Source organism: Bos javanicus, chromosome 26, assembly GCF_032452875.1.
Source record: "Bos javanicus breed banteng chromosome 26, ARS-OSU_banteng_1.0, whole genome shotgun sequence".
In the NCBI taxonomy this organism is placed as follows: domain Eukaryota; kingdom Metazoa; phylum Chordata; class Mammalia; order Artiodactyla; family Bovidae; genus Bos; species Bos javanicus.
Genome location: NC_083893.1, coordinates 9,970,655 through 9,983,345, shown reverse-complemented (window position 1 = coordinate 9,983,345; position 12,691 = coordinate 9,970,655). Strand labels below are relative to the sequence as shown.

Sequence of the window (12,691 nt, the reverse complement as noted above, 5' to 3'; positions counted from 1 at the left end):
AATCATATTGGTTTTGCACATGTTGATGTTTTCAAGTGATTGGGGTATGTTTTCTCACAAGCAAACAGAAAGTCTCAGAAAATATGGAAAACCTTAAGAAAAAAACTGAAAATCTCCAGAAGTATCTTCCTTTAGTTCCATAGTGGCAGCTACAGTGACCTTAAGAACCACTGGATTTTGCACTGTTATGCTTTTCAGCAAAAGTGGGAGTACTGATGGAAAAACCACAAAGACATTTCCCCTTTGCTAAAATGATGGACTAATGAAGAAGGCTGTATCCTGGAGATTTTTTTTTTTTTTTGCGGGATTCTCTTTATTTATTTATTTAAATTTTATTTTATTTTTAAACTTTACATAATTGTATTAGTTTTGCCAAATAATTTTGGTCAAACTGGTCTCTTTTAGAAGCAACTTCCCTTCAGGACCTGCATCTCAAAGGAGGAAACATAAGCCCCAGAGTTCAGGATGCATAAATGTGCCAAGACTCAGAGTCTGGGAGAATGTTCATATTGCTAGCCACTTCACTTGATTGTTTTTGTTAGTGCTTTCAGTGGTTAGGTTCTGAGCTGGCTATGCCAACCTATTTTCCTACAAGCCCTGATACTAGTAATACACAGTTTTATAGAAGTATGGTTGTGTAGTTTTCTACAACTATCTTGCAGTCAAAATAACTGTATTTTATTTTCACATGGCAGTCAAAGCCCTGATGTGACCCACGAAAGGGCAATGGTCTAGGAGGTTACTGGAAGGTTATTAGAAGGAATTGGAATTGAACTTCCAACATCATTAGAGGAAACGGCTCCTGATGTGACTCTCATTCTTGGCACTGAAGTATCTCTGCTTTGGACAAAGACAGCGCATCGGACTCTCCTGGCTTAACGGGAAAAGAGGGGAAAAAAACAGTAAAGAATATTTAATTCTCTTATTTGTAATTACATGTTTACTCTGTAATCTTCTAATCCAGAATTGGTATATAGGATTCCTCTCGAGTGCCAAATTCAATTGACTGGTAGTGGCTGCCTGAAGCAATGAAGTGAGAAGGATGCTGAAGCCACTTCTGGGCTCAGTGGAGAAGAAATGCCACAGTTGATTAGTGATGTCTGTCAGGCGGTGCCGCACATGTGTCACCCCCATAATCTATGACACAGTTGAGGAAATTAGCCTACTAAGATGAACGGTCTGGGAAGACAACCAGGCTCAGTTTTAGAATCGGTACATTTACCTTTGTAAATGAACAAATCGATTCTGTGATAACCAGTCTCTGTCAGTTTCACCTGAGGCTGCTCATTTGGGTGAATTGGGAAATTGGAGAGTTTAAACTACCAGTGCTGAAGACCTTGGATGCTCTGGCACTGAGATGCTGCTTACCTGAAAAGGCTCTACTTAAAGGATCCTGCACTCAGTATCTTTGTACTTGTTATGCTTTTACTAACTAGTGGGTTTTCACCATACTGCTCCCCTTACCCTATTTACTATTTGCTGTATTTCCTCAGTTGTAAGATGCCGTCAAGGGGACAGGTAGGATGAAGTTTTCACACACGTGAACTTGGTTATTTTTAGTGGTCCAGCAGGGGGATGATCACTATAAACATGTAAACACACATTTCCACTGACATCAGCATGAAATGTGTTAGTTGCTCAGTCTTACCCAATTCTTTGTGACCCCATGGACTGTGACCCGCCAGGCTCCATTATCCATGGGGATTCTCCAGGTAAGGATACTGGAGTGTGTTGCTATTTCTCCTCGAGGGGATCTTCCAGACCCAGGGATCGAACCCTGGTCTGCCCACATTGCAGGTGGATTCTTCACCATCTGAACCACTAGAGAAGGACCATTTGGTAAAAGAATATGTGTCTTGCTGATTACTTAAAAACTTTTCTTTCCCACTGAGAAAGTACAGTCAGAACTTGAAGAATAGGTGTCAAGCATCTTGGAGGAAAACCCCAGCCAGGACAATTTAGTGGACTGTTTACTCTTGTGAGAAATGCTGCATGACCAGCACTCGAGGCAGCCCAGAGGACTGACTGGGGGGAGGGGAAGAGCATGGAAATTGACACCCTGAGTGAAAGAATTTTTTCACAAAAGTCCACTCTGATTATGAAGAAGTTTTGGGGAAAGCTAACCAATCTATTCCTTATCTTATTCCCTTTTTATATTTGCAAAAGATCTACATGTAGATAATTCTAAAAGAACTTCTCTAGTAAGTATAAAATAAAATTTTATTTCACTCTAACATCACTTTTAATTTTCTCATTCATATATCTAAAATATTGGTGCCTCTTCCAATTGACAGTATCTGAGATACTGTGGGCAGGAATCCCTTAGAAGAAATGGAGTAGCCATCATGGTCAACAAAAGAGTCCGAAAAGCAGTACTTGGATGCAATCTCAAAAACAACAGAATGATCTCTGTTCGTTTCCAAGGCAAACCATTCAATATCACGGTAATCCAAGCCTATGCCCCAACCAGTAATGCTGAAGAAGCTGAACAGTTCTATGAAGACCTACAAGACCTTTTAGAACTAACACCCAAAAAAGATGTCCTTTTCATTATAGGGGACTGGAATGCAAAAGTAGGAAGTCAAGAAATACCTGGAGTAACAGGCAAATTTGGCCTTGGAGTACACAATGAAGCAGGGCAAAGACTAATAGAGTTTTGCCAAGAGAACGCACTGGTCATAGCAAACACCCTCGTCCAACAACACAAGAGAAGACTTTACACATGAACATCACCAGATGGTCAACAACAAAATCAGATTGATTATATTCTTTGCAGCCAAAGATAGAGAACCTCTATCCAGTCAGCAAAAACAAGACGAGGAGCTGACTGTAGCTCAGATCATGAACTCCTTATTGCCAAATTCAGACTTAAATTGAAGAAAGTAGGGAAAACCAGTAGACCATTCAGGTATGACCTAAATCAAATCCCTTATGATTATACAGTGAAAAGTGAGAAATAGATTTAAGGGCCTAGATCTGATAGACAGAGTGCCTGATGAACTATGGACGGAAGTTCATGACATTGTACAGGAGACAGGGATCAAAACTATCCCCATGGAAAAGAAATGCAAAAAACAAAATGGCTGTCTGGAGAGGCCTTACAAATAGCTGTGAAAAGAAGAGAAGGGAAAAGCAAAGGAGAAAAGGAAAGATATAAGTATCTGAATGCAGAGTTCCAAAGAATAGCAAGGAGCAATAAAAAAGCCTTCCTCAGTGATCAGTGCAAAGAAATAGAGTAAAACAACAGAATGGGAAACACTAGGGATCTCTTCAAGAAAATTAGAGATACCAAGGGAACATTTCATGCAAAGATGGGCTCGATAAAGGACAGAAATGGTATGGACCTAACAGAAGCAGAAGAGGTGGCAAGAATACACAGAAGAACTGTACAAAAAAGATCTTCATGACCCAGATAATCACGATGGTGTGATCACTGACCTAGAGCCAGACATCCTGGAATGTGAAGTCAAGTGGGCCTTAGAAAGCATCACTATGAACAAAGCTAGTGGAGGTGATGGAATTCCAGTGGAGCTATTTCAAATCCTGAAAGATGATGCTGTGAAAGTGCTGCACTCAATATGCCAGCAAATTTGGAAAACGCAGCAGCAGCCACAGGACTGGAAAAAGTCAGTTTTCATTCCAATCCCAAAGAAAGGCAATGCCAAAGAATGCTCAAACTACTGCACAATTGCACTCATCTCACATGCTAGTCAAGTAATGCTCAAAATTCTCCAAGCCAGGCTTCAGCAGTACGTGAACCATGAACTTCCTGATGTTCAAGCTGGTTTTAGAAAAGGCAGAGGAACCAGAGATCAAATTGCCAACATCCACTGGATCATCGAAAAAGCAAGAGAGTTCCAGAAAAACATCTATTTCTGCTTTATTGACTGTGCCAAAGCCTTTGACTGTGTGGATCACAATAAACTGTGGAAAATTCTGAAAGAGATGGGAATACCAGACCACCTGATCTGCCTCTTGAGAAATCTGTATGCAGGTCAGGAAGCAACAGTTAGAACTGGACATGGAACAACAGACTGGTTCCAAATAGGAAAAGGAGTATGTCAAGGCTGTATATTGTCACCCTGCTTATTTAACTTCTATGCAGAGTACATCATGAGAAACGCTGGGCTGGAAGAAGCACAAGCTGGAATCAAGATTGCCAGGAGAAATATCAATAACCTCAGATATGCAGATGACACCACCCTTATGGCAGAAAGTGAAGGGAACTAAAAAGCCTCTTGATGAAAGTGAAAGTGGAGAGTGAAAAAGTTGGCTTAAAGCTCAACATTCAGAAAACGAAGATCATGGCATCTGGTCCTATCACTTCATGGGAAATAGATGGGGGAACAGTGGAAATGGTGCCAGACTTTATTTTGGGGGCTCCAAAATCACTACAGATGGTGACTGCAGCCATGAAATTAAAAGATGCTTACTCCTTGGAAGGAAAGTTATGACCAACCTAGATAGCCTATTCAAAAGCAGAGACATTACTTTGCCAACAAAGGTCCGTCTAGTCAAGGCTATGGTTTTTCCAGTGGTCATGTATGGATGTGAGAGTTGGACTGTGAAGAAAGCTGAGTGCCGAAGAATTGATGTTTTTGAACTGTGGTGTTGGAGAAGATTCTTGAGAGTCCCTTGGACTGAAAGGAAATCCAACCAGTCCATCCTAAAGGAGATCAGTCCTGGGTGTTCTTTGGAAGGACTGATGCTACAGCTGAAATTCCAATACTTTGGCCCCCTCATGCAAAGAGTTCACTCATTGGAAAAAAGTCTGATGTTGGAGGGATTGGGGGCAGGAGGAGAAGGGGACAACAGAGGATGAGATGGCTGGATGGGATCACCGACTCAAAGGACGTGAGTTTGGGTAAACTCTGGGAGTTGGTGATGGACAGGGAGGCCTGGTGTGCTGCCATTCTTGGGGTCGCAAAGAGTCGGACATGACTGAGCGACTGAACTGAACTGAACTGAGCTGAACTAAGATTCAATGAAAAGCAGTATATTTACATCCATAATAAGCCCCAGCAGAGAACCTGATTTTTCATAGGTTGTCTAAGTTCTCTCAAGTTAGTTGCACCTCTAAGATTAGAGTTTCTGAGATCTTAATTCTTGTCTTGTTCACTTGAGCATCATCTATTGTAGTATCTCATAAAGGTTGGTTTTAAGTTACCAAATGGGCTGAACTGCCAACTGAAACAGGTCACCCTAAAATACAGCCTCTCTGTAGGCCAAACCAATGAGATCATTTTATTGGTAGATGTCTGACAGTCCAAGGACAAGCTTAGCTGTCAGCATAGATTTGGAAGAGAGAAGGTACATTATCACATGTGTCACTGAATTTTTTTGTTATTTGTCAACTATAATTTTTTGGAAATACCCATTAGCCTACTTGTCTGCCTCCCTCTTTCTTTTCATCTTTAATTTCATTCTCATACCCAAGGGACTTTTTGTGTGTGACTGTTCACAATTAGCAATCAATATAAAAAGAAAGTATTATGTTAAATCATATAAAAATTCACAGTATTTTAACCATTTCTGAGCTACAGAATCAGCAAGTTTATGTAGTTTAACATATGACATAGGAGACATTCACGGACAGCGGTTGACAGAGATATTTATCATTCCTGAGAGCCTTCTAAACACAATAGCTCTTCCATTTGAGCTTCTGCCAGCTCTGTGGGGTTTTATGGAGCCGGTTCCATATGAAGACCTTCATTTGATCAACTACGTGTACAATATTCTGTCTTTTTTTAACAACTCAATGAACATTTATTGCACACTTATTATGGGCTAGGCACCACTTTCAGCCTTGGATACAAAGATGAGTGCATCACAGTCCCCACTTTGCAGAGCATGCAGTCTAAGACGGGAGACAGGCAAGGACGTAATTATAGAGCAAAATAGCAAGTCACATAATAGATACAAATAACATGCTGAAAAGGCACTTACCATGCCTGGCAGAGCAAGAAGACCTCTGAGCAGGTGACATTTGTGCTAGTTCTTGAAGGATGAGCAATTTGGTTGGCAGAAAAGAGAGGGAACAATACAACATCACCAAGCAGAATGACTTGTTCAAAGTCACAGAAGCACAACAAAGAAGGATGTGCTTGAAGAACCTTAGTTTGAATGTAGATGGGATGCGAGGCAAAAGTGAGAGAAGCAGCAAGAGGTGGGGCTTGGATGGAGGGAAGATTAGGTTATGCAGGGCCTTTCATGGGGGACGGGGGCTGAGAAGTTTGCATTCTATTCGGCAGGTAGAGAGGAGTCACAAGACACATATGGGTTTAAATCACTTGGATGTAAAACTGCTTTTTCTGCTTCAAATTCATATGTCCAGTCCAGTCATCACCTAATTGTAAAGAAACCTACATTAGTGACCCCAGAGCACCAGCTTCTGCGGTGTGAGTTCTTTCTGACCACCCCTCTGCCCCCGGGACACATGGAGCCCAAGCATCCTGGATTCCCAAGGGATTGTTTCAGCCCTGACATCTCTCTTAAACACAGTCATTGAGCTGTGGTTCCTCACTGTGGCTGGAAGCATAGCCAAAGACTGCATTACCGTGAGATTGTGGCTTTGACAGTTATGTGTTCCTCCACTGCAGGCCTCTCTGCTTCACTTGGGTGAAGGAGCTTGCAAGCACACCCTTCGTGTTTTCATATTTTCCTCATTGGGTAATTGCAAAATGGGCGAATCCACCTAAATGCAGCAAGATTGATTTCATCCCAACTGCAGACTGGCTAATCAGTGGCCTAGTTTTCCAGCCATGTGATCTGGCATCTGGCACTCACCACTCATCAAATGAAATTACACAGCACCGATAAATTACCCACTCTCTCCTGGGCAGAACTTTTTCCCTTAAGCTACCTCCTGCTTAACACTAGTGTAATGTTTAATAGTACCATAGTTTATCTGTACCAGGATGCCAGCTGGAATGTATGGAAACTTTACTAAGAATGGAGAATTTATATATATATATATATATATGTATGTGTGTGCATATAAATTATACATAGATAGACACCTGCTTATGTATTAATATATATGTGAATATGTGTGAATGAATTATCCCATTTATGTGAATTTTCCACATGACGATCACACATTTTTGTTTTACTTAGGCCTTTATGGAAATGTTTCTGGGGTGGGGCGGAGGGGAAATTCTGCCCTGTTTGAATGCTTCTTCACCTCCAGGCTTTCTGTTTTGGGGCAGGAAATAGTCTCTCTCTGAGTCTTAGCTGTCTCAGCTATAGAATGAGAATAGTAGTAGGTTGATATGTGAATTAAGTAGGATGTGTGTGTGTGTAAGGCATTTGGTATGCAGAGAACATCCAAGAAATGCCAACAATTAACACTTTATGCCCATTAGCACTGGTCCTTAAATACTGAGGCCTTCATCAGTAGCAATAATAATTGCAGGAAAACTAATAACTGGCACCCTCAGGGACTATTAAGAGCCGGAAAGTTATTTGCCCTGCATTAAGTGACCACAGACTGCCAGGATTTTTCCCCAACCCTGTCTGGTTTTTTAGTGTTTCTATAGCATCCCTTGTTTTCAGACTGTGGATTGTCACATTTTAAAATCAGTAGTATATATAGGACCCCCAGCAGCTTTCTTCCTCCCTTCGTGATTCACTGACAAATCAGATCATCCAACTTGCTAAAATTCCATCTAAAGCAGGATATTAAAAGCTCTGATGGAACACCCCAGTCTGTGCTTCAGTGTCTGCACTATGTACTATCTACTTTAGCCACTCAAAGACCTTTTCCGCCAATTTCAAGATTTATCAGCTATGTAGGACAAATAATGCGTGATCTCACAGGTGGAATCTAAAATAATCAAATGCATAGAAGCAGAGAGTAGAATGGTGATTGCCAGAGGCTGGTGGGAGGGGGAAATAAAGAGATGTTGGTTGAAGGGTACCAAGTTTCAGTTATGTATGATGGGTCAGTTCTAGGGATCTAACATGCAGCTGCATGACTGTCCTTAATGTTTTGTTGTTTAGTCGCTCAGTCATGTCTGACTCTTTCGTGACCCATGGACTGTAGCCTGTTAGGCTCCTCTGTCCACGGAATTCTTCAGGCAAGAATACTGGAGTGGGTTACAATTTTGATACTCTATTGTATACTTGAAATTTGCTAAGAGAACAATCTTATTAATTAGCTTGATTATGGTGATTATTTTGCAATGTATACATGTGTCATAACCTTAACTTGTACATCTTAAATATATATGTAATTTTTATATGCCAATTATACTTTAATAAAACCTGGGAGGGCATGAAAGAAACTATAATATAATAAATTAAAACTGTGACTTAATTTTTAAAAGATTATCTGCTATGTCTGTGATAGATGATATTGCTATCAAGTGACGTCAAGAAAAGTGAGAGGATACTTATATCATTTTACACTTGTATCTGAGTGATACTGGTCTTTAAAGGTCCATATCTTCAGTGATTCAAGAAGGAAATAATTGTACCACCTCCTTTTAAAGACAAAATATGGCATATAAATAAAAATATCTATGTAAAGTTTTTATGGTTTTAAAAAACTATAAAAACATTATGCTAACTCAACCTATCAAGAAGCAAAATCGGCTCCATAATCTAAATAGCATTTATCACATTGCTTGATTTTTTGGTGTGATTTTTAAACAAGTAAATTCTCATGGGTCTTATTCTGCTTCTCTTCATGAAAACACTGTATGAGAGAGACCAGAACCGCCATGTAGTCTATGCGAAATGCACCCCCTGAAGTTGTGCAGGAAAGTGGTCCCAAGGGAGACTGTCTTTATAATAGCTTTGAGTAATTTGGTTTTTTAGGGAGTTTTTGGTGCTTCAGTAGCCAAACCATCAGTATCCAAGATAAATACATTAATCGCCCACTCATTCCCCTCACTGTGAATGTTTGTTAGCAACATACGTTCTAATTTAGAGAATAATTTTTCCAATAATTCTATGCCTTTTTCATCATTTCAAATATTCTAAACTTGGTTCTACAAAATAAGTCCTAGACCTCAACTGATTCCCCCTTTTGGCGCATAAGCAGCACTGCATTCTTTGCTGTCGTTGTTTACTTGCTAAATCGTGTCCTCCTCTTTGCAACCCCATGGACTAGATTTTTTGTGACCCCCAGGACTGTAGCCCACCAGGTTACTCTGTCCATGGGATTTCCCAAGGGGAAAAAACGGGAGTGGGCTGCTGTTTCCTTCTCGAGGGGGTCTTCCTGACCCCAAGGTTGAACCTGGGTCTCCTGTGTTACAGGCAGATTCTTTACCACTGAGCCACCTGAGAAGCCCAAGCAGACTTTATTTGAAACAAAGTATTCCTCTTATCTTACCTCTCAGCTATGTTCCTTCTTCTAGTCAGTCTCCTCCCCCAGCACACATGTGTGTGCACTCACACACACACACACACATTGGCTGTGGTACATTTACACATCTTACTCCTTCCCTTTGGAAAGCCTTATACCTGCTTCCTTCCCTGGCAAATTTTGATGTTTCCATTAGACCTCAATGAAATGACCAGTCACACCCTATTGAAACGTTCTCTGTCCAGTATGCTGGCCTCCTCCCATGCATTTTTATAGCGCCTTGCCCTTCTCTCTGTCTTAGTCCTTAGACACTTACATGCCAGCAGTTGTGCTGAACTGGAAACTCCTTAAGGATGTGACCCTTTAAATCTCTTTTGTATTCACCTTGTCTGGCATGTAGCAGGTTCTCAATACTTGGTGAATGATTTCATGAATTTCATTTCCCCCTAATGAAAAACTTCACTGTACTTCCAACCGATTTAGCAGATCGTGACCTATTAAGTTTGAAGTTCAATACACTTCTGATTATCTTATCAAATGACTGAAAATATGAACGTTTAAGAATTTCGGTGTAAACACTTGGGCAAGGGGAAAAGTTCAGGGGTCTTAACCTAGTTTTCCTTGCTCTTTATAAAACATCTTGATTTCTTCAGGTAGAGAAGCTTCCCCAGCTGGACATTGACATGATAGCACAACAGAGCACTGAATGTCAATTGAAGTTTTTTTCTTTTTTAATATTTTCAGGTTACAAATGCTGCTGCCAACTCTCTTGGTCAAATGACTCTTCACCTCCAGCCTCTTCTTGTGTGTGGGGGGGATGGATTTACTCAGTCCAACTTTGACGGCTGCATCACTTCTGCCTTATGCGTTCTGGAAGCTTTAAAGAATCATATTTAGTACTGCCTGTATTCTTATTTTTCACATGTGCTTTGGGGTTCTTGTTTTCACAGTTTTCTGTCATTGATTATTTTGTTTTCTCTTTTGTTGAGAGAAATTACTGAAAAATTGTTCTTTACTGATTATTATTTTTCACATGGAGTATAAAATCAATTTTATAATTTCAGTACTTACAACTCCTACAAGAAGGAAAAATCCCTTGTATTTTATACTTTTTTCCACTTTTCTGAGTTGCCATGTCTACCCACTCCTTGTTGGAGGCAAAGTCGTGCTTAAGAAAAAACAAATAGCTCTCCCCCCAAATTCTGTCAAATCCAAGTAACAGTTCATGTCCACAGACCTTTGTTGTCCTTTTGAAAATTTCAGTCCCAAATAAAGAATAATCTTTATAAAGACATCATGATAAATCTTCAAGTATATCCTTGGTTTGATATTTTTTGCAAATTGCTGAACTACAAGATTTCTCCAAACTGTGGAAACAAAGGGTAATTTTTGTTTCTCGTTTCTCTTCCAAGTTATTAAATGCTCCTGAATTGTAGGTCACATATGTCATCATCTCTAAGAACGCAGTTTGGAGGGCAACTTGACTGACAAAGAAATGTCTCTTCAAATTTTCAGAAAATAACCAGATTCAACTTGACTTTCCAAGTCACACAGTACGTTTTAACCTTAAAAAATCCAGCCTTAATGGGAAAGATAAAAATTAAATAGAAGCTGAGAGAAATCATATTGATCTTTACCTTGTGCTATCTCCTGTGGCTAGTGCTCTTTCTTTTATGCCCTCTCCAGTGTGTGCTGCGGCATTTAGACTGTGTCAAGTTTAATGAATTTAATACAAAAAAATTTTACTGAACCAGAAAATAGATGCACTTAAAATAGTTCAATATTTGCCAACTTAGCGGTTCAGCATATCACCCACACGCATCGGTGACAACCCATGACTTGCTGGCTCGAGAGAAATTGATCCCCAGCCTTCTGAACAAGCTACTTGTTGCTAATTTAGAAAGCAAACTGGCGAGTTCCATTTTGTCATTTTGAAAGGAAAGAAATCGTCACAGCCTCTCAGATCATTGCAGTCTCTCAAACTAAGAAAAGTTCCACAAAAGACCCCTTAGCTTGGTAGTATTTAAAATCTCACACTGACATGCCCACTATCAGGCATTCACATACACAGGCATGGGCAGAACTTGTTTATGGAACTACAAAGTGGATTTTATACATCTCCTACTTGCAATCAATTGATGGAAAACTGAAATGCCTACGTGTGGTTAATGTCACTAATTTTTGATAATATAGAAAGGAAAAGGGAAATTAATGTGATCTCTTTTATGATACAAGGAAAAATATTGAGATTTCTTTTATCATTTTGGCCTATATTTGATGAACATTTGTCTTTATTTTGGTTATACCCTTAAAATACGGTAGCAAATATATTGAATATATTAACTATTTTGTTTTTAACTAATATACTTCTGGAGCCATCTGACTGAAAGCATCCTAAAGCTTTAAAGCAATGTTATATTTGTTTCATGAGTGTTTATATTCCAAAGAAGAAAAAATTATTTATAAAGGTGGGATGTGTTGCTTAGAGAAAGTATGCTAAGCCATTACGGATGAGTTATTTTTTATTTAAAATATTTTTTAATGTGAACCATTTTTGAAAGTCTTTATTGAATTTGTCGTGATATTCTTTCTGCTTTGTGTTTTGGCCATGTGGCATGTGGGATCTTAGCCCTCTGATCAGGGATCGAACCCACACCCCCTGCATTGGAAGGCGAAGTCTTAACCACTGGACCACCAGAGAATCCCACTGATGAGTTTTAATATCTGTTCATTCTAAATGTGTTTCCCTAGTAATTGTGTATTTGCTTAGAAAATACTGTAGCAATATGAGAAAAGATATACAACCCTGCTTAGTATGTAGGTCATTGTTACTTTGCTGATTTAATCATTTGAAAACTCATTTTACATTTTGATCCATCTCTGATAGAAACAGACCAATTCCCTGATGCTCAAATAAGGAAAGAAAATGTATCAAAAGCTTATGTTCTCTATCTTCATTTACCCCTTCCTCTTTAGAAATTGAAATAGATATGGGACTGTCTGTGCTAGAAGCCGTCCCAGAGGCCATCAATTCAGAGGCCAGAGATTCAGATGGCCAGGATGCCCTAAAGACCCAGGGCAAAGGTAGCCAAGTCCCCTGAGAAATACGGGTCAGTACCTTTTGGAAAAGGGTGTATGTATGTGTATCGGCTCCCACAGGAGCACACAGCACCACAGTACTTCCAAACAAGAATTTTTATTAATCAAACACAGTCAAGGAAATCTGCTCTGTTTTGAAAGGAGCATATTCAAGTGAGGAACGGCTTGAGCAGTGGGGTGATTTAATACTTGTTCGCTGATAAATATAGCCTTAGCTGGAATAAAACCATACGATGCAGGGCTGAAAAGCTTAATTACTAAACTGTCTATGCACGTCTTGCT

At 39.7% G+C, this 12,691-nt stretch overlaps 1 protein-coding gene across 2 annotated transcripts in view; it reads left to right on the top strand.

Annotated features, from left to right (window-relative positions):
* The window catches only part of RNLS (renalase, FAD dependent amine oxidase), a 276,255-nt gene extending 265,653 nt beyond the window's left edge, over window positions 1–10,602 (top strand). For both annotated transcript variants that reach the window (XM_061402724.1, XM_061402725.1), the window contains exon 7: window positions 10,055–10,602. In XM_061402724.1, the coding sequence (XP_061258708.1) occupies window positions 10,055–10,207 (153 nt within the window). In that variant the 3' untranslated portion in view covers window positions 10,208–10,602. The remainder of the gene's footprint in view (window positions 1–10,054) is intronic.
* The last annotated feature ends 2,089 nt before the right edge of the window (window positions 10,603–12,691 follow it).